The sequence below is a fragment of the Xiphophorus couchianus genome, chromosome 2, assembly GCF_001444195.1.
Source record: "Xiphophorus couchianus chromosome 2, X_couchianus-1.0, whole genome shotgun sequence".
Taxonomy (NCBI): domain Eukaryota; kingdom Metazoa; phylum Chordata; class Actinopteri; order Cyprinodontiformes; family Poeciliidae; genus Xiphophorus; species Xiphophorus couchianus.
In genome coordinates this window covers 28,576,063-28,603,753 of record NC_040229.1, presented here as the reverse complement: position 1 = coordinate 28,603,753, position 27,691 = coordinate 28,576,063, and the positions used below count along the sequence as shown (strand labels likewise).

General features: G+C 40.3%; 1 protein-coding gene across 1 annotated transcript in view; it reads right to left on the bottom strand.

Moving 5' to 3' along the window:
* Positions 1–27,690, bottom strand: part of tead4 (TEA domain transcription factor 4) — a gene marked incomplete at its 5' end in the record, with an annotated part of 29,032 nt that extends 1,342 nt beyond the window's left edge. The window contains 10 exons of the mRNA XM_028031623.1: positions 2,837–2,989; positions 3,611–3,751; positions 8,345–8,518; positions 9,216–9,346; positions 9,532–9,593; positions 10,932–10,975; positions 12,452–12,586; positions 13,484–13,546; positions 14,989–15,053; positions 27,573–27,690. Of these exons, the coding sequence (XP_027887424.1) occupies positions 2,837–2,989; positions 3,611–3,751; positions 8,345–8,518; positions 9,216–9,346; positions 9,532–9,593; positions 10,932–10,975; positions 12,452–12,586; positions 13,484–13,546; positions 14,989–15,053; positions 27,573–27,690 (1,086 nt within the window). The remainder of the gene's footprint in view (positions 1–2,836; positions 2,990–3,610; positions 3,752–8,344; positions 8,519–9,215; positions 9,347–9,531; positions 9,594–10,931; positions 10,976–12,451; positions 12,587–13,483; positions 13,547–14,988; positions 15,054–27,572) is intronic.
* Between the last annotated feature and the right edge of the window lies 1 nt (position 27,691).

The window sequence follows — 27,691 nt, the reverse complement described above, 5'->3', positions numbered from 1 at the left end:
AATAAGATGATGGTTATGATGACCTTAAAATTTGTACTTGAAAGGTCAGGACTGTATTATCCTATACTAACCACAGATTCTTTAATATGCAGTTTGTGATCAATTATATCAATTGTATTGTTAATAAAATAATAGAGTTTCAGTGGTTAGTTTAGCAAATCTTCACCAGACCCTTTCAGGCTCCACAGGTTGAGTTTACAATCCTGATATAAGAAGATCTCCAGGATAAAAAGCAGTGGAAATTGACCTGGTTTTCTTTTTGAATGAATTTGTTTTGGGTTCAATGAGTTCTTTATCAGCTACTCAAAGATCACACTGATTAATGAATTTACCAAATAACGTTTTGTAACATTAGGGCATATTACACATATGCCTTGATGTTGCAATTTGTTTTCTTTTATTTGATTTGCTGGATCACAATCTACCTATTAATCAATGGTAAAAAATATATATATATATATATTTTTTTATCAATTTAGATTTCTATCTTTTATTGAAATACGAAAAGCGACCAGCCAACTGTCTTCTTGCTCAACAATCCACTTTTTTCCCCAATCATTGACTGCACCATACTAAGCATTGTCAGGTCTTGTGTTTAGCAGCACTTGTTGGCGAAGAGATAAAACTAGTCAAAAGTAAGCTTTTTTAAATGATGTACATATTGAGCTGCTGTTCATTAAGGCTGTGAGAGAGCAAGACTCTGAGGAGATAACAGGAAGGCTGAATGGAGTAAAGAAAAGTTGTTTTATTCTTCAAATCTTTTAGCACTATTATCAAATGTGCAAGATTAAGAAATATTGTCAGCCTTTTGGAAATCTCAGTTAAGGGAGAATATATATTCTCCAAAAAATATGGACTGTTTCAGTAATGCCAACAGCACTAACTGCACATATGACTAATATGAAGTGGTAAACAGTTTAAAATGAGAGCTCTGTATTCATTTTGTCTTGTGTGATTGCTTTCTCACACGTTACTTGTTCTTGACACATAAACAGGTAATGGCCACACAGTGCAGGAAGATTTAAAAATTGTCCTAGTCTTATGCTTTCTTATGTCAAACAGTAGTTCTTCCTGAAAAGTCAGACTCACCCTATAAAAATGGAACAGAAATTGATCACAGAATTCTGGCTGGTTTCAACTAAAAAGCTATTAACATTATTTTTTACACTTTCCTGACTTTTTTAATATGGCACAGAAATCTTGTGTTTATATATATGATGCTAATATTTACCTATAGCATTTCAGAGAACCATGACAATGCCATGGCAACGCTACAAAGCACAACACAAGCGCACAGCTTCAGCCACTCATTGTTTTCCGTTGACTTGTGAATGCAGCACTTGTCACAAGAGGCGCTATGCATTGTGCTGCATGTATCTGCTGTCTTTATGGGATTGTGAGCTGTTGGTTAAACTGAACTAAATCAGCACATTGAGACATATTATGTCTCAATGCTGCCTTGTGTTTGTCGGCGTGGGCTCAATGTGGCTATTGTCCGCAGGCTCGTTTGTCAGGAATGCGGTCGTCAACAGAAGGAACACAAAATTCTTTGAACGTTGTTGCTGATAATAACTCTTGTCGCGGTGACACACTCCACTGGGCGCACTTTCCCCTCAGTGTCGGCTGTCTGAGGAGCACAGCGGCTCATTCAGGAGAGTCAAGCTGACTGCAGTGTGAATGAGATGATCAGCAAACGAGGGGAAATGCAAATGCATGCCACGCTTTTTCAAATAAAATCCAATTGAAATATATAGAAGTTTCCGTTTGGGTGTGAATACTTTTTATATGCTTTTGGGGTTCAGAAACAATGATAACAGTCTTTGTCGTGGGTTTCATAAAAAAAGAAGAAATAAACACAAAAAGCAACGCAATAGAGTTAGAGAAAATGATAAGCAGTATTCTTTTTAAAATATGCAATTGTATGTTGGTAACGTGCATGGAGACATGCCGGGTCTTTTTAAAAACAAATATTTCATAGTTAAAAAAAATTATTTTGTACACATGGGATCGGTTTCAGAAAAGTTTTCATCCAGATGAACGCACAAATCCACCCCGTGTGTTGTGTTAAACATGCCAGACCCATAGGGGGCAGTGTAGATTAACCAATAAAAATGCGTCAAAACAACCGACTTCCAGTTACGAATTAGACATAGCCCCACGAGGTTTATTTGTGTAGACAGAAAGAAAGGTTGAGCTACTTTTAAATAGCATATTAGAATATAAAGTTAATAAAACACTAGATGATGTCGATTGAGAATTGTGTGAAAGCAAATGTGGATATACTTGGCACAGTATTTGTCACAGACTGTAATGCGCTGGACGCCAAATCTCCATTTTTCCACTTACACACCCAAACACACATCCAGAGTTTTCTCGTATCTCCACTCCAGTTCGAAAGGCCAAAATGCATTTAAATGTATTTGTTTTCCCATAGGGCTGCACAGTGGTGCAGTTGGTAGCACTGTTGCCTTGCAGCAAGAAGGTCCTGGGTTCGACTCCCGGCCGGGGTCTTTTTGCATGGAGTTTGCATGTTCTCCCTGTGTTCTCTCCGGGTACTCCGGCTTCCTCCCACAGTCCAAAAACATGACTGTTGTGTTAATTGGTCTCTCTAAATTCTCCCTGTGAGTGTGCGTGTGAATGGTTGTGTGTCCTGTCTGTCTCTGTGTTGCCCTGCAACAGACTGGCAACCTGTCCAGGGTGACCCCGCCTCTCGCCCGGAACGTAGCTGGAGATAGACACCAGCAACCCTCCCGACCCCATTAGGGACAAAGGGTGAACAGAAAATGGATGGATGTTTTCCCATATATCAGAATCAACCACACATTCCTGTATGTACCTGTAGGATAGTGAAGTTTTCCAGTACGCTGTTCATCATGTATTTCTCAGGCAGGTGTTTGAGCTTGTGGATGAAATTGATCATGTATTCACACAGCGGAGATCGGTGGATCCGAAACACGTATCGTCCGTTCTCAAAGCGAGCGTACTCCGTCTGTGAAAATAAACAAGGAAATGTGACATTCGATCCCATCTTTAAGAGAAGCTAAAAACCCAGGAAAGGGTTAAAAATGTCCCCACCTATGAAAGAAAAAATATATAAACCACAAGGATATATGCTCCACTGGCACTTAAATGGATACAGTGGATCTATGGGATGAGCTGTAATGTGAGTAATGCAATATATCTAATGCAGCATATGGCATGCCAGATTTGACATTAAACACATTTCTCGTGACAACTGTAATCAAATAATGACACCATTAAATATAACCACGTGTGGCCTGCTGAGGCAGATGTCTCAACCAGAAAATATGGAGTATGTGGGGGTGTGTGTGTGGGTGTGTGTGTTAATATTGTACAATCCATCAGCACTGCATGGGGGCGGAGCGGCGACTCTGTTTGGCTAACTGGAAATATACTGAAGAACTTAGTCAGACTGGGGAGATTTTATGAGTCAGTTTCCAGACCACAGATCAGAGGTAACCTGACTGGAATCCACCTGAACCAGCAGCGGTTATTCACTCAGGGAGAGGACAGGGGGTTACGGCGCAGTCATGTCCCTTTGATGTTGCGAATGAAAGAGAGATTCTTGATATTTTTTCCGCTGTCTTACCTCCACCTTCTCCACTACCTGCTTCCCAAAAGAGCAGACCTTGGTGGACGAGGTGATATTCATGTTCTCAGAGCTTTCGTACTGGCTGGACACACCGTAGAAGAAGCTGCTGTCATCCTGCAGGTTTACACTGAGGTCCGCCTTGAGGGAAGACACACAAAAACACACTTTATGTGATCAGCCGATACAAAGTTGCAGATAGCTGTGAAGAGAAAGGAAAATGATTCAAATCAAGTCAAAGTCTTGATTGGGATCTAAACTGAAGCAGAGAAAAAGTAGTGAAGTCAGCATTGTGGTTGTTTCTTTCAAGGTGTTGAGATGGAAATGACATATATTTAATATATATAATATATGTAAACATTGGTTATTAGCCGCAGCAATATCAATACTAAATATCGATATCAGCGCAAATTATTTGGTCCATCCGTACTTTATGGTAAACGTAGCTGTTTTTTTTCCCATGTTAGGACTGTTAGAGAAAATGTGAGGCTAGATAGATAATCTAAATGATAATGTGTGCTTTGACTAGACCAATTTCTTGCTTAGAATAAGAGCCAGCCTGTAGCATCGGATATAAAAGTAACTACTTGCTGAGTTGTCTTTTAGTAAACATATATACTGTGTTCCTCCTTTCGTGTTTACAATTCATGATCTTCTTGGACGAAATGTTCCCTTGAGTTGAGCTCAAAGGAAGACGATGGTCATGTTCCTTGCTGCTCGGGTCGAAGCAGATTGGCCCAGTAGTGCAGCTTTGAATTGAGGCAAGTATAATCAGATTACAGATCAGACTGAGGTGCCATCTCCTCTGTCAGACAGCTGGCCTGTTTTACCTTTTCCCCCTGATGGGCTCTTGTCCTCTAATGGGCCATTGAGACACCGCTCAGCCTCCCCTCATCTCTTCATCACCCCGTTTGTCTTCATCCCTAGCTCATGTAATTTCTCTATTTGTCTTCATCCCTAGGGCCCAGTGGCCCTCCCCGAATCGCCGTCCTCTGCTTCCCTAACAGCCAGCGAGGGAATTCATCCGATTACAATCATCAGCGTGCAATTGGCTGATTAGATCACGGTGGGCTGGCTGGCTGTGTAACAATTTAGCCGAGCCGGTTCAAATCAGATTCCCCCTGCACTTCAAAGGCGTGAGACAATCCGTTAGGACAGGGCCACGGGCGCTGAAGGAGAGAGGAGCCGGGCAGCCGGTGGCCGACAGGAGGGTCTGCAGGAAATTCAATCTAGAATACCATAGCTTTGGAGGTGGGTCAGTCGCCTCTCACTGTCCCCATGCCAACCTGCGCCTCAGCACACCCCCACCCTCACAACCCCACAGTCATGACCTGCCTCCTGGCAGCGGCATAATGAAAAAGATTTTCACATTTTTTATAATGTTTTTTTTTTAATCACATTTTTGGGGTGTGTCAAGGATTTCAGTAAGAAATCTTGCTTTTCTTTCCCCCACAGCTGCTTAGTTGTATTTCTGTGTGTTTTGGTCATGGATGCCTTGAGGACCGGGCGATCACCTTGGGAAACGACGAGCCGAGCAAACCGAGGGCACAAAGTGTTGCGCGCCTCTTTTCATCTCGCGCCGAGCTGCAGATGTCGCAGCCATCAACTCCACCAGGCTCTGACACGAACCGAGAGAGTAATATTTCATGGACTCGCTGGTTACACGCCACCCAGAATTTTTGCTGCGATCCCCAACTCTTGTTCGCGCTGTCTGCATCCCTATTTGTATCTCTTCTTTATTGCTGCCTTGCTCTGCTTTTCGTTATGATATATGGCATGGTTAGTCATCCCCCTTCCTCCCGTAACCCCCAAATCAAATGCCATGGGTCCACCAGCTGCTCTTTCCAAGGAATGGAGAGGGCCGATCCAAACACAGTGCCACTCACCAATGTCTTTTATCTCTTTACAATAAATAATGTGGATGTCAAGCATGCAAGAAGGGTAATGCCACAAATACACTCCTATCTGCTGGAGTGAGAAGCGAGGCGGCACTTTGAACTCGACCTTTTCGGTGTCCTGCGCTGTGATGGAGACCAGGGGCTCCATCCCTAATAAATGATTATTGATATTATATTTATTTACAGAACAAATGCTTTTTGTTTCAGTTCTTTATTTCAGTTACGTTGACATTTATTTAAACATTCTTTCAGTCAGAGGGACTGGCCATCCTTCCTGGCCAGGGGGAATGTGGGGAAATGTCAGTTTGTTTCAATTTGAGGTTAATTGTTTGAGTCTTACCTTTCGGGTGTGTCTGCTCAACAGGGTGGAGCAGCAAAGGGAGACAAGTGCTCCAGGTGCTGTTAAAAAGCTCTTAGAGCATACCATTTTCAATTAAGAGGGGTAATGCTCTGAAGAGTTATAGTAAGTTAAATTTAATCTTTAATTGACCTTAGGTTAGTTTAGTTCTAATAATTTGCATGCATGTAAATATTTATTGGTACCATTTCTTGTTTTGTCACCCCTTTACCTGGTATGAATGTTGGAATTGCCCAAGGTTTAAAAGCCAGCTTCTTTGTCTCACTGAAAAAAATGGGTGTCGGTGTAACTGTGACCTGCAGCTCCAAATGAATCTACCTCAACCACATTGTGTTGCCTTGCCTCTTTCCTGAACGCAGAGCCTCCGCCGGTCAAAGTGACTTACGCCCTGAATGTCAGCGATCGACTAGCAGGTCCATGTGTTTTTTTTCAGCTAGTAATGGACCTCAAATTTAAAACATGCAAGCCTCAACCGTATAATTCATAGAGAAACTACATTGTTGTCTCTACCTCTAATCTGTCAGGACCTCCAACTATTAGCATAAAAACAGAGAATTAGTTTTTTCTAAGGAGATGCTCTGATCTATGCTAGCGATCAAAATTAGCCAATTTTCTGCTTGACTGGTGATTCAGAAAATTTAAAAATCAGATTTATTATGTGATTAGTAATAATGCACACTGTTAAGTTGCACCTGGTTGTGCTGAAAACAACAACACTCGAGTTCGGAAACTATTTCTGAAGGAGGAATAAAGTTACCTACTTTCAGGATCAGTCAGGTGTTTAAAAATGGAAGCACAGGAAAGCTATTTAAAATAAAATTAAAAGCAGATAACAGAACGGTTTAACCTTTTCTGAAGAAAACACACAGGGACTGTTTTCCTCAAAAGCAGAGATTGAAAATTGGTCACAATTTTCGATCAGTGCATTTATGAGTTTCGCCCACGTATATTTATTTCCACATATTTCTGACTACCTTAAAAAGCAACTTGTGCATTTGAGTAAATGTTTTTTTAGAAACGGGGATCGACTAGCAAGACACTCATGAGTCTTATTAATCTGTGATGCTGCACACACCCACGCGCACCCCCACGCACACCTGCACACACACACACACCACTCTTCTTTTGTCCTTAAAAAATATTTTACACTTCAGGGACACCCATTAATGCTGTGGCCTAAACAAATATCTTAATATGCAGGTTGTACATAGTTTCAGAAAAAAACATGTATTAGTCAAGCTGAACAGTGTATCATAGTTTTACACTTAGAACCTGATTCATTAAAATTGGTATCCTTGGTTTTATGTTCACAAAACAAGACAAATTAAGAGTATTTCTCTAACTGTGCTGCCAAGCTAAAACCATCTCTTCAATTTGCGGACAGTAAGATGCGACATAAATAACGATTGAATACGTAAAAAAGCACCTCAAGCCCCATGTTAAGGAAAAGTGGAGGATGTGTGATGGTGTAAGTCTCTGGAAACCTTGCTGCAGTCCAGGGCATTTTAAACCATTTGAGGAGATTTTAAATAAAAATCTTGTGGATATGAACAGAAAACAGATCATGAATCATCTTCTGGGACTGAGTTGGAAAAGGACTTGAAACGTATGTACAGATCAGCATAGAAAAGTGATTAAGATGAGAATTCATTTTTCATTATTTACTCACTATTTCCAGTACAAATAGTGAATGAAATGTCTTGTAGATGTAAACACATATAGTGGACATCAGTATTGTTCACCCCGTCTTGCTGGATTGTCTGCCATCTCTCTGTATCCCTCATATTGTCATCATTCTTTACTCTCTTAACACTTTCAAAGTGTCACTGTCTCTAACCGTGATTTAAGAGCGTTGCATGGACATCTGTGCATGGTGGCGTGTGCATGTGTGTGTAAGGGGAGTATCTATAAATAAGGATCTTGAGGGTAGTATGGGGGGTCACGAGCATTGGATTCAGGCTAATAGTGCAGAGACAGGTGTCTGGGATCACATTTCTCCTGCTGAAAGATCAGACCTGCCACTCTCGCCAAGGCTGCTGTCACACACACACACGCGCACCCCCATGCCCACACACACACACACACATCACAGACATATACAAATACAGTAATGGAAGACGCTCTCTGCACAGCAATGCTCACTCTGATGGCAGATAACCCACCGATAAGGTCACAGGAGCGGTAACTTTCCATCCTTTCTGGCCCTAAATCGAACTTAAGAGCCTTTAACTCCAATGCTTAAGCTGTCTCAACACAGTTAACACCACAAGGCCATTAACAGCCAACAGGTGCTACAAAACATTAACAAGAGTATGCTCACTTTACCCCCACGACTTGGAGAGGATTAGACGATGATGCAGGAAATTTTCAACTTCTACATGATGGGGAACACAACTGAGGACGCAGCATTCAAAGTCTAGACGGATTTGGTCTTAATGCCAATAAAGCAGTTAAAATAGACATCAGAAAGGGCTTTACCCAGAATTTGACGAGAAAGAAAGCGTTGTGTGGCCCTTTGTCAAACAGCTCTTTCAGGCCCCCTTTCTTTTCGGGGAACTTGTCATAGATCTGCCGGATGTCCACGGACTCCAGATAGGCTTCGCTGTAGCTCGGGTTGGACTGTCCGATGTGCACAAACAAGTGCTTGTTGAACTGGAGAGAAAATAAACATATTAGAGGTCAACAATCCCAAAGCAGTGAATTCCCAGTTCGCTGAACAACAGCCATGTTCTAAATTACCAATTTTTTGGGACTCTAATGCATTCTGTCTTCGGTGAAGGAAGTAATTAATGTCTGTTCTCCTGTTTCACCTCCTTCCTTAAAGCACCATCACGTATTGTGATACCATAATTCACAGAAAAAAAACAACTCATATTTACTTCTTTTTATTTATTATCCATACATATGCTAGACTCATTGGCTTCTTTGCATAACCCTTCTAATGTTTTTAACATTTCACAAGGATGGCGCATGTCCTTTTTAGGCTTTTTACACAATTTTACCAGGGGTTACATTAAGAGTGGAGAGCGCTATGTGTCTAATTTTTATTTAAAAAATGAGACAAAATTTCTTTCAAAATTTACTTTAAGTAGAAAAAATTCTAGAGTGAGAATTGTAGAATGGGATAAAGAGAAACAGACGACACACTGGCAAAACAAAGTTTGTTTTTGCATACCATCATACATTAAAAACTACCCAACTTAATTAAAACTGTGCAATTTTAATTAAGATTTGAGCACTAAAGTTACATTAATATATTACTCAGCTCAGTTTTAAAATTTATTTTAGTCCCTTTTTGCCTGAGATACTCTCCATAAGGCCACAGACTGATGAAGGCAGCTGAACTCACAGTCTCCGAGTCCTGAGGTTGCTCCAGGAAGGCGGAAAACTCCAGCATCCGCAGCTTGGAGCTGGCAATACTTCTGCCTTGCCAAGGGGGGGCGCCGGGAGACATGGATAGTCCTGCTGTGCTTTCATAACCTGCAAAACAGTGAGTGTGCAAATGTGCTGCTTGAATGGGACGCAGCCAGAACTCGTTAAGACATAAAAACTGGAGGCATTTTTCGGAGCTTTGCACAAACGGTGTATGGCGATCCGAGTCGTCCTGCTTCTTGGTGACATGACGGGCGTCTTTCAACGCAGCAGAGGAGAGAAGGAGCACCCACCTGTTATCGGGGTCGAGCCTGACGCCTGCATGGCATAACTCTGCTGGGAGAAGGGCTTAATGCTGGGAGGGAGAGACAGACAAGAGAAGGACAGGCATGTTATGCTGCTTCTCGGCCCCACGACTCCATCGCATGTACTCACTAATTGGACTAAGTGACCGCGAAGAGCAGCCTGGCATACTGAGCGCCAGGCAGCTGAGGGCCTCTGTTAATTGTACTGAAGCGTTTTCATTTGCTCAGAAATTATTTTTCCTGACTGGAAGTCTATCTGATGACTATTAAGCAGTGATGGCATAGTTACTTTGAAAAAGTAACTTTAATCGGATTACTGATTACTCCTTTAAAAAGTAACTTAGATTACTGATTACTTGATTTGGAAAGTAACTAAGTTACATTAAAATGATTTTTTTTAGTTACTTTCAGCAGCTGCTGACAACAACACTGTGAAAATGACATTGATCTTTGCCAAAACTTAATTATAAGCTATTTTATAATAGTAACATCAACGATGTGTCTCCACTTATAAGGTTGAACTGAAGGGGAGATTGTTTAATGGTTACTACAAAAAAAACTTTAGTAATTTGTGTTTGTTTTTGTGTGTTCCTATTGTCTGGAAAACTCTAAGAAGGATTTTAGAACCCCGCCCCCCAGCCTCCAGGTTCTGTGTTACGGCCCTGCGTTTGGTGTCACAGCACACAGCGCTCCTCCTGCGGCTCCACAACTCAGAATTATAATGAGTCGCACAAATTTACAAACATGTTCAACCGTGTCTGTTTTCATATTTATTGCGCTGTTCATATTAGTCTTGATGTTTGCAGTTTTCTGGAGGGCAACGCGAAGCTCAACGTTGTTCACAGCAAATATATTAACTTGACATTAACAAAGACACGGATCATCCGGGTAATGATGGACTAAAACTAACTGGATGTCAGACAGATTCTGGGGTTTATGTCTGCTGATTTCCAAGCCCAAAAAGCGCAGCTCATTCAATTTGCAAGCGACTTTGGAATGAAAAAAAACAAGCCCAAAGCTGCTTATAATAAACGGATTTGGCGACCGAAACTCAAAATACTTTATGTTTTTCCAGCAATAAAATGCGCTTCTCCCTCTATTTTTTACATTTCTGTCGCTGCTCATAACTGTCGCATAGAAACGACGGTCACTCCGCAAGTGGCGTAGAGGAAATAAAATTAAATTACAAAAGAAAATAGTAACACAAAGTGATTTCAATAAGTAACTGTAGTCTGACTACTGGATTTGAAATAGTAACGCATTGGATCACTTGTTACTGAAAAAAGTGGTCCGACGTCAGTCAATGTAAGTAACGCATTACTTACATCACTGCTATAAAGTTAATAGCTTGACAAATCACTGATGGATGGCAAAAAATGGATACTTACTCCTCATGGCCTCCTGTCTGAGCTGTAATTGTCCCATGCCAGAACTAGGAAAAAAATAAAATAAAAGAGAAGAAAATAATTGAAACTTCAAAAGTTTTTATTCTGAAGTCATTGTGGTTAATCTGCTTTTTAATGTGATGCTAATTACATTATTATATTTAACAAACATGTTAAATAAAGACATGTTTGATGTATATTTGCTTGATGGTGTTGATGGAAGCAATTGAGAAAATGCTATGTTTATTGCTCGTTTCACAATTGGTTACTATATACTATATTATATTATGTTTTTAAGGTGTAAAGCACTTTGAGCTGCCATGTTGATGAAACGTGCTGTGCAAATATAAGCTTGACTTGACTTTACTATAATGCTGTCAAGTCAATCTGTGTGTGTATAAATGTATTCCCACTGCATGATGATGCCAACACCATGTTTTACAAAGAGAATGTTGTGTTATAGAGTTTAAATTATACACAGGTGGACTTTTTACTAATTGGGCAATTTCAGAAGGTAGTTAGCTGGGTTGGATTTTAATGAGTGGTTTTTGGAGTAAAGGCCTCTGAATGCACACTTTTAAGATTTTAACGGATGTTGAACCATGTACTCCCACTTCACACTTATAAGCTTCTTTACTCCTTTATGACTTAAGTTTCAACTCTCTGCCTGGATTTTTTTTTTTTTTTTTTTTGCTTATTTCAATTGTACGCAGTTCTTTAAATGTCCTGTGAGTAAATATATATTTGCCCATTTATCCATAAGAATTGGAACTTTCAACATCTAGCGAGTTATTTTTGCATTTTACAGTCTATTAAAAGAGCGCCCCTCAGATCAATTCTGAGTTTCTCAATTCCAGTCCTCACGTCCCCCTGCCCTGCATGTTCTAGGTGTTTCCCTTCTGCCCCACACCTGGATTGAATATTTGGGTGATCAACAGGCTTCTGCAGCACTTGATGGTCATGCAATCATTTGAATCAGCTGTTCTGGAATAGAGGCACATCTAAAACGTGCAGAGCAGGGGGGCCTGAGGACTGGAACTGAGAAACACTGGATTAATTTCACTCTCTGCTACAACGGGAGTGAAATTACCGTAATAACCCAATATTAGCTGGAAAACCCTTTCAGAAACCGCTGGAATTTTTCAGACAGCACAAAGTGTGGCAGTATTACGGTACTTCAAATTTGGCTGGATCGCTGCCGGAAAGGTTAAGTTGGTTTGTTGGTAAGCCACAATAAAGTACACTGCAGCATGTACTGTATTGTGACAAAATGTAGAAATATCCAAAGGATGCACACCTTTGCGTTGTTAAAAAAAAAAAAATCTAAAACATAGTCCACACAAATTCCAACACAAGCATGTTTGCATTAAAAAAATAAAATAAATCAGAAAATCTCTCAAGATAGGAAGTGTCATCTGGATAAAAACATTTATTCAAAAATACTTCAGATAACTAAAGTGAATTTATTTAATGTCCAAAAATAAATAAATAAATCCAGCTTCTCTGTGTGATTTAAGACTTACTCCACCAGCAGTAGGATAAGCTGGCCTCGAGAGACCCTGAAGAGCCATCTTGTTCTGGAAGGCTGTGGGTGAGATGATCTGAGCAGAGGACATGGTGGCCATGCTCTGGAGGGCTTTGTCTTTGGCAGCCTGGTCCTATAGAGATGGACAAACAGTTCAGCATAAGATAAACAGACTAGAGAACAGCTCTCATCAGCCTAACTTTGAGTAAACAGCAGTCCTCTTTCTAACATAAGCACTGCCCTAAAAAGGGAAATGAGAGGCTGAGGCCACCTTGCATCATCTGTGAGTTCCTGCCAGGCGAAGAGCTGGACAGAAGGTAATATTACCGTGGAGGGCCTTTGGGTCAAGAGTTAAGTTTATTGCTTTGGCAGGAGCAAGCCAGCGATGACAACTAGCTTCTGTTAGAGGTCGTACTGGAAGTCAAGGCAGGCATCAGGATGATGTGTTGGTACTGGCACCGAAACCATAAAATACTCTTATCCTCACAAGCATTAAGGACAACGGACAAGCTGGAGACAAAATGTTTTGAGTTTTCAAATATCCCCCTTCAGCAGTTTCCGAACTGCAGTGGGCTGCAAAGCGCCTGCCACCCTGCCCAAATGGGCAAGGCCACACGGTGCATTCTTGTTCCCAGAATTGGCAAACACAAGGGCATAGCTGAAATATGGGGGTTACATGTGGCGGGGATCTCAGTTACACTAAAGGCGTATTTAAAAAGGCCGGCCGCTGGGGCCAACCCTGTGACTGGTGCAGAGCCCTGCCAGCTGAGCCCTGGTGGCGGGCGTCCAAGGTCAAGGAGAGCCGCGATGCCTGTTGTGACTGTGAGCATGTAAGTGTATGTGGATGAGTAATGCAAACTGAGAAAGTACTGAAGAGGCAGGGATGTGTGAGCTCTTGGTAAACCGTAGAGGAAAACGTTTATTACCAAGGGTAAAACCTGGAGAGGGAAAACGTGTTTTCTAATAACTTTCAGCTATTAAAGTGGAAAAATAGATGAAAAGCAAATAAAAATTGACTCACGTAGCGTACCTTGAGCTTCACCTGGATCTCCCTGGCCTTCCGTCGGGCGAGAACCTGGATGTGACTGGATACCTGGAAGACAAAGACAACAACAGACAGCACAAAGTGAAGCAGAACCTCACACGAAGGGAATTAACATTAAATTAAAATGAAAGATGCACAGAGACCAGAATTGGACTAATACAGTCAGGACTGGCTAGTTGTTTTTCAATTAGTGAACAGATTTCAACAAAGTGCTACCACAACACTCTTTGGTGTAGAAGTTATCTGCAAAGAAGATGTAATTTAGCTATTTTCCTTATTCGCCTGACTTTTTTAACATAAGATTCTGCAAAATACCCTTCTGGTTTCTACAACAAAGAACTAGACTTTGATCTAGGACCTAGAATATACACTTAGTGCAGCTAAGCTGTACTAACTGGACTCATTTAGTTTATTACATTAACAAATTATTTTCTCTTCGTTTTAAAATAATAGTAAGAGACTCCTTAATAATAGCATTTCTTCTCAAAGACACACAATGTGACGTCACCTTGTCTAATTATTAATGACATTTAAAAAATATTTAAATTGTTTTTCTAATATTTTACAGTTCGCTAATCAGAAATGCTCCACAAAGTCATTAACGACATCACTCTAGTTTCAATTTTTGCTTTGGTTCAAAACATGTCAAAAATCGAACAGAATTATGATCTGGACTCACTCAAAATGTAGATATTTCTCACTTTCTCAAGAATTACGCAGCTCATTCCCTAAAATACACAAAGTGCACAAAGAGTCTCAATCTGAAAAAAAACAAAAAAAAAACACTTGTTCTTAAAATGAAAGTGGATTAAAATCAGGAAAGAGGAGCTATGTGTTCCAAAGGTAAATATTATTTTTTACAATATAATTGAAGAATAAAAATGTTATTATTGTAAATAATGCTTTTGCCTGGTGAAATGAAGGTTCAACTAACTAACATCTAACAGCTGAACTAAAGCATGCAGACAGACCTTTAACTGGTTATAAACCAGCAGGTGTCCCTCTACGCACTCATCAGGTTTATTATCTAGTTTGAATCCTTTTCTGACCCTTCCTGGCATCTCATCTGCATTCATTCCCAGTCTAACGTGGTCAGATGACTTCGTAATGCATCAATCACCGTCCCATAAGTCAGTTCTTCCATATCAATAATTCTCAAAGTAAGACAACGTTCCAAAGTCCTTGCCTTCCCACTTCCCTCCTCCATCTAAATCACAGTATTCCCCAGCTTCTTCTTCCCGTCTAACAAGCACCAGATCCACGAGGTGCTGAAGAAACAACACCGACACATGATCCTATAGCATCTGTGCATTGGGCCCCGGCCCTAAATCAATCATCATCTCTGGCTCTCCGGCCAGGAGGTGGGTGGTGGGTGGTGGGGCGTTGCGGGGTGGGGGCTCCACGGGGTGTCGGTGCATCACTCAACAGGATTTTCTGCAGCCGTTCAAAAATAGCAGGCTGCAGCAAATGGCACTGGGAGAGAAACTCACCTGCTTCCTGGTCCGTGTCTTCCCCGTGCGAAGTTTGATGTACCTCGCTATCAACTCGTTCCGCCCTGCCGAAACAACAGAAAAGTTTTTCCCTAAACAGATGCAACATTTCAGCTGTGGAATCAGCTTCCACTTTCCGTTAAATTTGTATTTTAAACCTTAAACTAAATGTTAAAGTAAATAAATAACAATAAGGTGCTAAAATGAAGAGAATGAATAAAGAACATGAAGGAAAATCTTAACTCATTATTAGCTGGATGACAGTCTCTAGCAAAATCCGATGTGCTGCACATGCAGCTTATTTCTGTGCACATATTTATAGAAATAGTACAATAGAATAGACTAAATGCGTGCCTGATCACACTTCTGCGTGTCTATAATAAGACAGTGTTTCCTCGTGTAAAGTTATACACTGCCTTGCGTAAAGTATTCATACCCATTGAACTTTTACACATTTCAACCACAAAGTTCAGTGTACTTTACTGAGACCTTTATGTGTTAGAGAGGATATGGCTGTCGATCTTTTTTTAACAAATGAAACTCCTAAATTGTGGTGTTCATTTCCATCCAGCCTCCCTGAGTTAATACTTTGTAGACGCTTTGCTTGACATTTTTTCCCAGACTTGCCACAAATTCTCCTTCAATTGACATAAGGACTTTGATGTCTAATACATAATGTTCTTAAGCATTGTTAATTTAAGCACATTAAACATAGCATTAAACAATAATAGTCTGTTTAGTGTTGTCCTGCTGAAAGGTGAACATCCTGTGAGCAAAATCAATTTTCCTTTCATTATTGCTCTTTTTTCAGCTCCATCAATATTACCATAGATTATGTGCAGCTATCAGTACCGCAGGAAAGCAAACCCACAGCATGAAACGCCTCCACCGTGTTTCATAATGGCGATGTGCAGGGGTATTTTTTTTTTTGGCATACTAATCCACGCCACACTTTCCACGAGTGGTGATTTCTACTTTTGAAAACCATCCAACATTTTTTTTTTAAATATTTGATGATTGTTTTATGCTCTGTACTGGCGCATCACATCAAATCCAACAAAATTGGTCACAACATAAAATGGGGGACAACATAAAATTTAAGGGGTATAAATGCTGCAGAAAAATGTATCCAATCTGACAAAAATGAATTATAACAACTTCTCAAACCACAAAAAAAAAATTGTAAGAAATCAAGAAGCATGAATACTTTTGCAATGCACCATGCATGTACGGATCATTGTGCAAACACACACGCAGAAAAGCGTCGTGGCTGTCGAGTGTGTCAGCACCGGACGCTTTAAGTGTAAGTGTATCGTGTTAGTTTATCACTAAGTATACAGTCTTGTGTGTGAGGGCTTGCATCAGTCTCAGAGTGGCCCCCGGAGCCTTTGCTCAGCTCATATCTCTGCAGTGAGTGTGTGGCTGTGTGCTGCTGACAGACAGGTCACACTGGCGGAGCAGGTGGAGGCCGGGGCCATGCGATCCTCAGACGGGACTCGGGACAGACAGGACAGAGGCCAGGGACGGGAGGCCCAGCACGGTGGAGCAACTGGTTTGTGTTTCTTTGTTTATAGAATATCCCCTTTTACTGTAGTCAATCATAAATCTTCCACAAATCTGTTGGAGAGAGTCTTTCATAATGAAATTAATTAAACACACCTGATCGAGTTAAATAACTCCAGAACGAAGGAAAGGTCTCACAAGCGTTTGCGTCACCTCCTAAACACGTTCGTTTCTCACTTGGCACCACATCGCCACGAGTTAACACATGGGACAGTCACGTCACGCACTTAGGGAAGAATTTCACATTTTCTCCGACATACTAACGCTTCGGTCAGACCTTACACTTCCCACTTCCCGCACAGTAATCAGAGGAAACCAGACGCCCGCTCTAGACCCCATCAGGCATTTTGTCAACCAATAAAAGTGATCAGATTTTTGGACAGAATGCAGAGCGACATTTCTCCCTGGTGCGCATGTGAACCCAAACAACTCAGGGAGAAATTTCCACATAGAAAGCAGTCTTGTGTTTACATTGAAGAAAACTGGTAACTGTCTTCGTGTGCTGCAGTGAAGAGGCAGCATAAAACTCTATTCCTGTGAAACACACAGGTTTTTCTGCTCAACGTACCCACTGAAAATGAGGTAGAAATCACAGTTCTGTGTTTTACGTGATATATTGTCAAGCTTTCTGCTTGAATTTTGTATTTTTAACATGAAAAAAATTTAAACATTTTTTTTTTTGCTTTCTAAAAGTTGGGACTTTGCGCACCTTGTTTGCATCAGTCTGCCCAAATCTTTCTGCACAATGAGGCGACATGCTATTTACATAGTATTACAGCTAACTACATTCAGTGATGTGCATTAGCCACAGATTGTAAGCCGCTGTCTTTTGGAATAATATGTAATCATAAACAGCGGAACCTGAACCTGGCGCATGACCTTGTGATATTAAAATGCCACAATATTTCATGTCAAAGTGGGGCCTGTCCAGCGAAGCACTATCAAGTCGTTGCATCTGTCTATGCTGTTATGGTAAGATCAAGATCTCAAGGTCACTGCTTTAACCTTGACACTCCGTGTGTTTCTGAAAATAAAAATGAAGTAGTTCCTAAGTTAACCCTAAGTCGATTTATAGTGAGTGGCAGAGAATCTCGGTTGCATCGTCATTATATTATTATTATATTATCATTATTATAGTCTTTGAAAAATTCTTTGATGATTTGAATTCATTTATTTTAGGTGCTGTAAAAAATAAAATAAAATGTGACAGTGTCGCAAATTGACAGACTGCTGATTCATAACTAGTCACCAACTTCTGAGGCTGCCAGTTCGTTGACGTTCCTGGTTTTCTGTGCCGTTTCGACTGCCTTTTGCAGATCTCACCAGAGATTTTCAATAGAGTTAAAGCTGTAACGGTCTTGAAGATTTTGGCCTATTGTGAACTGTTGCAATTCAAGCCACACCACTTTGGCTCGTGCATGAGCATTAGACGCCGTGTCTACGTCTGAGGAAACCAGTGAGTCAAAATATTTGAACTCTGTGCTCTTGATTCGCTCCTGTACATTGAGTTTGATTGTGCCATTGGTATTTTAGGTATTGGAGACGAGCAAGCAGTTGAATATTGAATTTCTTAAGAAATCTAATTTGCACCAATGGTTGAATCGCTCTAGTACGGTTGGCCTCCATTTAGCTGGTACAAAAATTGCGCAATCTGTTACTAAATCAGGCCCAAAAGTATTATACAGTCACATTTCCAAAGAAATTGCTTTTGTGTGAAGCTTTTGTGGACTAAAGGGAAATCTTAAAGGCTGAGCCCCACATAGACAGTTTCTGACACATTCCTGCTCCAGTTGCTGTATTCCTTCTGTTCTGATCTTATTTTCTTTTCAGGGACGTAACGTAACTGTTTGGTGTTTATCAGGGGGTGAACGTTTCTCAAATGACTGTTTGAGCCCATAAATACATATTTCTTTAATTGCTCAGGGATTAAGAAAGTGTTGCACATTTCCTGACAACAAAAGTCTTAAAAAGCAGAAAAGAGAACATTTGTCAAAACTGCTCACAGTACCTGACCTCAAATTAATGTACAGAAGACATTTTCTGTACATTGCTCAAGTTGCACAGACATCACTTGCGCAATATCTGTGCAACTGGACTTTTCAAAGCAGCAGCGACAGGAGCTTCAAGTCTCCGTTGGTGAATAAACCAAGTAAAAAAAAAGGGGGGGAACAAATATTTTAAAAACCTCCTATCTTATTTTGTGGATTTAAAAACACAGTCCTGAAGTGAGCTTATTGTTCCACTTGACTGACCTGCCAAAAATATTTTACAAATTAGTATAAGGAACCAAAGCTGGAACCATTTTCATAGGTTACCATGAATGATTTTTTAAAAATATTCCACCACCAACTGAGCAAAGGACAAACTGCTTTCATCAGTGAGACAGTATGCCTTTCCAAAGTGGTCAGGTTCACATTTCAAGCATTAAACAACTTGGGAAGTCAAAGACGCTTTGCCTGATGCACTCGTATCAGATGCCCTACCACTCCTAGTGTGAGTGCTTGACTCTTCAAAAATACCCTCCAACGCACCCATGAGATCAGAGAGGCGACTCAGTCACACAACGATGAGATCATGATATCCAAATCGGGTAGCAGAGACACAGAAGTCGCTCCCGCCAAAGCTGTAGGAAAGTTCTACCGTTACAAATCGCTCCACAGCTTGATGTTGTTTATTGCGCCGCCCAGAGTCACGGAAATTCCTGGAGGGGGAATATGATTCTGTAAAAATTTCTTGGGGGCCCATGAAAAGTCCAGGTTTTCCTGAGTTCAAAGTTATTTTCATGTCCTTTCAACCGAGAAGAGCTAACGAATGAGACATTTCTAATAGTCTCATCACGATGTGATAAAAAAGAGCAGGTGTGCACCACTGTCTCATGGTAAAGCAGCTAAACAATGCCATAACTGCTTAGATAAAATCTGATGCTTACTCTGAAAAAATAAATGTACTCAATGAGAACAGAGAGGAATGGTGTAAACGGTGTTTTCTTTCTTTGTTGCCCCACAACCTCAACTTTAACAAATTAAAAGTGATTCTACGGGCTTTACACTGATGAGAGTTACACTTTTTATTGTTTAATTTTGAATAAAACATGTATAATTTTCCATCCTCTCCACAGAAATGTTTCATTTGGCTTTGGCTGCTCATATAAAACCTTAAAAAAACCAATAAATTTTATGATTGTTACAAAATAAATGAAAAGCTCAGTGAGTTTTAGTAACTTAATGGAGGACAATTATCATGATCAATACTGTCGATCAGTGTCTGGTCTCAGGGGCGCCGCCAGGAATCTTGGGCCCCATGACAAAAATTTAATTGGGCCCCCCCCTGCGCAACTACTGTTACAGTTTCTTGAGTTTATCTGACCCATATAAAGCGTCACAATTTTAAAAGCTTGCAACTGCCTTGTTTTCTTTGCTTCAAAACTAATATTAGCACAATATTTACTGCTAATGAATTTTACATATAACAGTCTGCATACAATACAGCAAATAGGTTGCTTAAATTGTTTTATTATTAGTTTTAGCTTACTGAAATGTCTCTCCCCACAGTCATAATGTGCAAAATATACATAAAACAATCCAGACTTCTCGAAAAATGCTATGTAGTTGCATTTTATTCAAGCTGCAGTATATAACTTTACTAAAAAAAATGTTTTCTCCATATTTGTTTAAGCTGGCACCATGTTGTGACAGTTTGCTATGAGACAGATAATCTGTGAAAATAATCTCCTCCACCTGCTCTCTGAACTACTATTGAACTACTATTTTCAACAGCTTAAAACACCAGAACTACACAATATTAGCTTGGTGTGATGTAAATTTAATTTTTTGTTTGTATTTTAAAAATAATAAAGTTCATGATCTGAGTCTTGATCATAATGTTTGGGCCAGGAACATTTTATTATAAGACAAAAAAAGGTTCATTTAGTCCATCACAATCAGAATCTCGAGGTTCTCCATGTTGCTGAGTGTCGCTGCAAATCAGCGGAGAAATGACCGCAGCTGCTGCGCTTCAGACCGTAATACGGAGAATCTCCCCACTGGACTAGAACCGAACCTAATAGCACATTAACCTGTTACAGAGAGCAACTTGCTGCTGGAAAGTGTCTGCCCTTTCGGAGCCTCTTGGGGGCTAGGAAAGGTGGATAAAGACTGTTTGAATTTCTGTCAGCAACAAATATATTGTTTTTGTTGTGTAATTGTAAAAAGAGCAAAGACAGAGAAATCCCTATAGACTCCCTGGAATGATGCTAACTAGGTTGTCATTGGACACAGTGTTGCTCACCTTTTTCACTGGGACAGGGGTCAAAGGTTATGCTGGTTATGCTAGAGCTGCTGCTGACTGACTCATCTGTTGTTAAGTGGTATAAGGTATAGGGGCAAGTTAAATATATGAATATGTTGGTATTTCTTTTCCTTAATTCATTAAATGCTCGTGAAATGGAGGCAAACCCTAGTCTGTAGCTAAGCTAACTATGCTAAATGGTTAATAATTTCACACAGTCTAGTCACCTCTCTTGGAGAAAAACTGTGCTACAAATTCAAACTCTTGTCTTTTTCTCTCTTATCTCTCTATTTTTTAAAAACCTGACTTTATTATTTTCTAGGCAGTGTAGTAACAACCACAGTCGTTCTTGTCTTGTTCTGACTGCTGCTGAAAACATCACTGTCAAGCAGCAACGATCCATTTCATGCAGATCCAGGGGGGTTCAGTGAAAATATAGATGTGTGCTTTTTGATCTGGGAGTGGTAACATTTCATTTTTACCGCTAAAAAAAATTTTAAAAAACACAATAACAACAATCGATAGGGCCTCATTTTTTTTTCTATTTATAGAAAAAACATTTTTTTGGGGGGGGGGGGCTTCCCTGTCGGTCGAGGGCCCTTGGAATTGTCCTAACTTTCCCCCCTATGTGGCGCTCCTGTCCGGTCCCTTTGTTTTATCCAACCACAGCATTTGATATCCCAGATATTAGACAGCCCAACCTAATATCAAAAACTAATCTTTAAAGGAAAATCCGAGTATCTGGAGATAATTTTGTCCAAACAAGAAACAAACCACCAAAAATTTGTTACATTTGTGACTCTGCCCTCAACATTGTCGATGGAGGTCAAACATAGGTATATGAGGTTCTACTGAGTATTTTCCAAAGTCTGCCTCTGGGCCTGGCTGCTCATATATCTGCTCTCCCCCAGTCAGGCTCCGACCTTCACTGACCTGGTCTGATTTCTCTCCCTCTGACTTAAGAGTTTCTTCAATGCATTCCTGACATTCCTGTTTACTCACTGGCTCACCTTGGCTCCTGAATTTGCTGCTACAACATTGTTCTGTGTTTTTTGCGGGGGAGGGGGGGTTGTTGTATGACTTCATGTCTGTGCAACAGAAAAGCAATGTGCAATACAATAATAAGAATAAAATAAATTACTATTGAAATAAAGGGGAATAGTAGCTATAACTGTATCTGAAAAACATTTTCTGTCCATGGTGTTTGTGTCCCACTGCTTCATCTTAAGAAAACACAGATCAAATGCAGGCATGAGGAATCTCTAGGTTGGTTGTCATTTGTTCTCCAGTAGAGTCTAGCGGCTATTAAGAGATGTGTAAAGTCTATATCAAACTCCAATTCCAACAACATGTCAATTTTATATTAGTCCAGAATAACCTAAGCGGATTCATGTTCTCTAACTTGTAACAAAGTTAATCCAAAGCATTTTTTCCTAACTCTAATCTTATAGAGACATTTAATTGAGAAAAAACGTTTCATATGAAAGGGGAGATAGAGACGTTTTTCAAGGTTAGAATTTTAGGGGGGGAAATTAAGCATTCTCAATATCTAAATATGATGTGATGTGATGCACTAATTTCAGTCATAATAATACTTCTGAGAAGATGACACAAACCAAAGGCGTATTTAATTTAATCAGAGAAGTAACGTCCATAGTGTGGTCATTTTTTCATGGTGTTTACATATAATATTGGCAAATATTGGTTATCAGCCATAACAGCAGTATTAATTTGTAGCATTGTCAGAAAATAATAATAATAATAGTAATAATAATAATAATAATAATACCGATATTGATATCGGTGCCACTGCAAAATAAAAGGTCTAACTTACGTACATTTGACGAAGTATATTGCACTCGATGCAGTGACACACATAAAGTGCACTGCAAAAATACCGTTCAGTTTCTTTCTTTTAATACTTATCAACAACATACTTTCGTTTTGTTGGAGTCTTATGCAATAGACCAACACAAACTGGCACATAACTGTAAAGTGGAAAGAAACTTACACATGGTCTTAAACTTTCTTACAAATAAAAATCTGAAAAGTAAAAATTATTCAGCCCCCTTTAAACTATTATTCCAACAATAAAAATCAGTTTAACCAAACGGCTTCCAAAGTAATGTACCAGTAATTAGTAAGCAGTAAATGGCACAATAATGAATATACCAATACAATCCAGTCCAACTAAATTGTCAGATCTTGGCAAGAAGAGCATTAGTCGCAGAAGCAGCCAAGAGGCCTGCGGTAACTCTGGATGAGCAACGGAGATCCATGGCTCAGGTGGGAGTACCTATTGACTGGAAATTTATTGGCCTTCTTAATCTACAGTGGGAAGGAGAAAGACAAATAAAAGTGCCATTTAAACTTTTCAATGAGCAAAGTTGTGAAAGTAGAGGCCTGGCTGGATGAGAACAAAAATTAACTTTTTTGGCCAAATGAGAAAATGTGATGTATGATACAAAGCAAACGCTGCACATCACCAGGAACAGACCATATCCACTCTGGTACATGGTGGTGGCAGAATTATGTTGAGGGAATGATTTTCGTCAGGAGGAACAAGGAAGCTGGACAGATTTGATGGGATCATTGGTGGAGGGAGATAAAACCCTTCGAGGCTGGAGATCCGTCCTCCTTCAGAACAAGAACACTAAAGAAACAGTGTTCACATCAAAGCATGCGTGTGGCCCAGTCAAAGTACAGACCTTAATTCAATTGAGCATCTGTGGCCTTTTCAACAGCTCAAACTCACACATCTTTACAGTCCTGTGTTTTCTAGAAGTGTCTTTTTCCAAGCATCCCTAGAAGCTTCATGGGTCAAAGTGACTGGAGAATCTCTCAATTTACTGCCAAACTTTGAACCTGAGTGCAGAATCATTGTTGCTTTCCGCTGACCGTTTCATCATATTCTTAATAAGGATGGCTTATTAGTCTTTCGTGACTAAAATCGTCAACAGGATGAAATGTTTCCCAACCAAACCTCAGCAAGAGAATAATTCATTACGTTGTCAATAAAAACATTTTATGTTTCTCTTACAAAATGGAGCTCTATTTACTCTTCTAACACCGCCGTTCTACTCCCCCTCCCCTCCAGAAAGTCAGATACATTAAAATGTGAGAAAAACATTTGCCATACAGACATTTAGAAATCCAGAGAGACAAAACCAGACAGCTGCATAAAAAAACGTGCTGTGAGGCAAGAGCAAATGCAGCTAAATCAAAAAACATATTAAATAGGCATGAAATAAAATAATTACAATTGCAAAAGTGACTCACAAATCAAACTGGCAGATATATGACAGCAAATGAACAGAGAGGATAATTATATTTCCAGGGCTACATTCTTCTGCATGGAGCTGTCAACACATGGGCATAAGTTTGGGACTTTTCCTCCACCACTGCAGCATGAAACCCTTTCACCACAACACGTCTCTCTGGCCCGGAGCAGCACAAGGCAGGAAATGTTTTTCTTGGCAGATGCATGTCGAATTACTACTGGTCCACACAAGCGCCACAATATCCATGACACCCTTCCTAATAGGCAAGCTAAAAGGTCTGTTGAGCAAAACACAGAGTATTCTGCGTAAAAATGTGGAGCGTTCATGCAGAATGTGGACTAAAGCATTAAATTTAGCTCAGATTTTTTCAAGGCACAATGTGAGCTAAACACATTCTTTTGGTTTGAGACTCAGCATCATGTAGGTTAGGAAGGAATGGCGTTCGTGTCTCCTGATGGAATTTAGCCTTAAATTCAGAGTATGTCACTCTCAAGTCGACAGACACATCTCTTGGTTTGTTTTGTCTATGAATCCACATTTAGACTGTGCAAGAAGACTCAATGACATTTCTAAAACCACCATGTCATCTCTTAGCAATTTCAGGAATGCCTTTCAAGATATTCTTAGCAGATATTTGATTTGGGCACCTGATTTAATACCACCCATCAGCACTTTAACAACATTAACAACAATAAAGACCTCCAAAGAGGCTTTGCGTCGATTGTGGTAGCCTGAATGACTTGAGCCGTTGACCAAAAGTGACCGCAGGGAAGGGATGGCGATAAGAGCAAGAGCTCCAGGGGCTGAGTGGACTGAAAAGGAAGGCCCTGCATGGATGTTTGAGGGCAACGGGGGCAAAGCAGGCCAAGCACGGCCTCAGTCTTGTCTTTTTCTCAAGTCATAAATCTGGATTTGTCACAAGGCTGTCAGGTTGAACTCAGGGAGCAGCTGGAGGCGAACTGAGAGGCGGACCAACCAACAGACGCACTGACAGAGAGAAGACGTTTCTCATGAAGGACAAAGAGAACTGCCTGAGACAAAGACACATGGTGGCAGTGAATCAAGGACGTCCTGAACAAAAGAGTGCAACAGAACACACAAATTTCACTTCTCCCCTTCTGCAACTTGGGGACAGGTGTGAGAGAGCTCTAGCATGCTCTGAGGCTCTGCAAAACATCACTGGCCACCTTGGTGTTTATTCGTTCACTCCTCATCCTCCCCTAAAGGCGCTCAAAGGGTAAACATCTATTCTGGTTTAGGGTTACAGCCAAGTTCCCTTGAACCCCCGTGCTTCCATGCACACATGCCATTCCTGACAAGCCATCATGCTCCTGGGTGAACATCACCTGCCCCTGACCCCCACAGAGAGGAAGGGGTACCTCAATACCTTCCTTGTCAAAACCCCAACAACGTCGCCCAACACGCACCGCCCCACCGAATCCCCGTGACCAAGAGTAAGACGCCTGCCCCTCCCTCCTTTCGCCTCCCCCACCAACTATTATTAAAGGCTTTATAAGGGTTTAAGTGTTGATCAGGGAATGGCTGTGACCTCAATCAACAGCTACGCTAGGCTAGGCTAAGCTAAGAGCTAAAGGAGCTGTCTGGCACAGTGACAAAACAAGGCGATGACAGACACTGTCTGAAAGCGCCACCGCCTGCGTCCACCCAGTTTTCCACCAAGCAGATCCATTATCAAACGGTCAGGCAGAAGGGCTCTCTTCGGCCAAACCATCTGTCACCAAACATCTTTCAGCAAACTTCTGCAGCAACCTCACCAGCACATGCCTGGCATTGACATCACTCTGAGAATGTCTTAGGAACCGTTGTGGTCATGAAAACCTGAAATTATTAAGAAATGAAAGAAAAAACCCCAAAAATCTAAAAACTATTTGCAGTAAATTCACAGTCAGTTGAGTATTAGGGTTTGACAAAGTTAGTTTGGTAATTATCTAACAATAAATATTTCCGATAGAAGATTAAACTCTAAGTGCTACTAAATCTTACTATGTTAATAAACATGTAAGTGAACACTCTTTTGCAAAGTTTTATCAAAGACTTGTTGGGACGTGACCTTGTCTTGTGAAGTAAGTGAAAGCTATTATTATGAACCCTGCATGTGAAAGTAAGTCCTTTAGGCTTCATCCTCTGTTGTATCTATTTTGAAAACTTTTTTAAGTAGGAAAGAAAGTAGTTCTCAAATTGCCTTGTTTTGTTGACAGTCAACTAAAACAGACTTTCATTTGGCTAGCAAACAATACTCTACCGCAAACGTTACAATGTTATAAAAGCGTTGAAGAAGTCTCCTCTGCTTGGAAACCCTTTATCTGGCACCATTATGGGTATTCTGTACAAAAACGCAGACGTGACAGAGGGATGGACATGTTACACTTGATTTTAAGCACTGAGAGTAGTGTCACCAACGACTAATAGCAAGTAACAGCGCTAACTTTAGCATCTACTCTGTAGCTTCCAGTCACTGCTAAGCTAAGAAAATATTTCACAGTTTTTCATGAGTGTGCACTACACTTAATCATTTCTAGTTCAAAACTGTACATGCTTTCATTAATCAAATCTAAACAGGACAAGGCTACACTGAGTAGTACCTCTTTAAAAAACCTTTAAGGATTAAAAATCAATATATTTGAATCACTCAAGATTGGACTGGATTATTTTACAGTGGTTATAGATTCAGTGAAACACAAATTGTGAAACCTCTGATCTATTTGTGAAAACAAAACAAAATAAAAAGATGGGATGCTTGGTTTTTCCAAAAATATGGCTACACTCCCCACTTCTAATTTTAATAAACTTGTCAACAAGAAAAAGAATGAAAATTTGGACTCAGGTTTCCCCCCCAAAAACGGCTAAAATCTCATTCCAGTCTTGCAAAAGTTGCAATGCTAAACCTCTAGGAAGGAGTGACATATCAAACCATCAAAATGAGGATTGTAGGAACTTGAGCTCAACAGCTGCACAGGAAACATGAGGGATGTGACTCATGAACATAAGGAGAGATTATCGTATGTAAAAAACAGAATATGAAACAATCAGTGAGACCAGTTTGACCACATTTCATATTAAAAAGTATTTGGTAGAGGATTTTTGTTTTCGTCCACACAAACTGTGATGATTGTCATCAAAGTTACTGAGAGGCACTTGTAGCAAACTGATGTGTCGTTAAAGGAGGATGTATAAGAATGAGATGAACACATGATTACTCAAGTGTTCAGCTATTCTTGTGGAAAATGTACTTTTGTTATTTAAATGGCTACACAAAGAGGTAAGTGTATTTTGTTTGATAGACTCTTACATCTTAAACTACTGAAGGACATTTAAATCAAGTACTTCCTGATTTGCTAGAGATGTATAATTGTCCCTTAATGTGCATTTTTGTCATTTTCCTGTAAAAAGAGTGAAAGAAACAAGGGATGATGACAATAGAGATGGGCGTACCGTACATCTTGCCCTCATCAGAGAGGATTATCTTCCTACGGCCACATGGTGGATAAATTGCCAGGGCTTCCTGGAAGCTCTGCTCGATGTCGGGGCTCCACACGCCCTCGGCGTCGTTC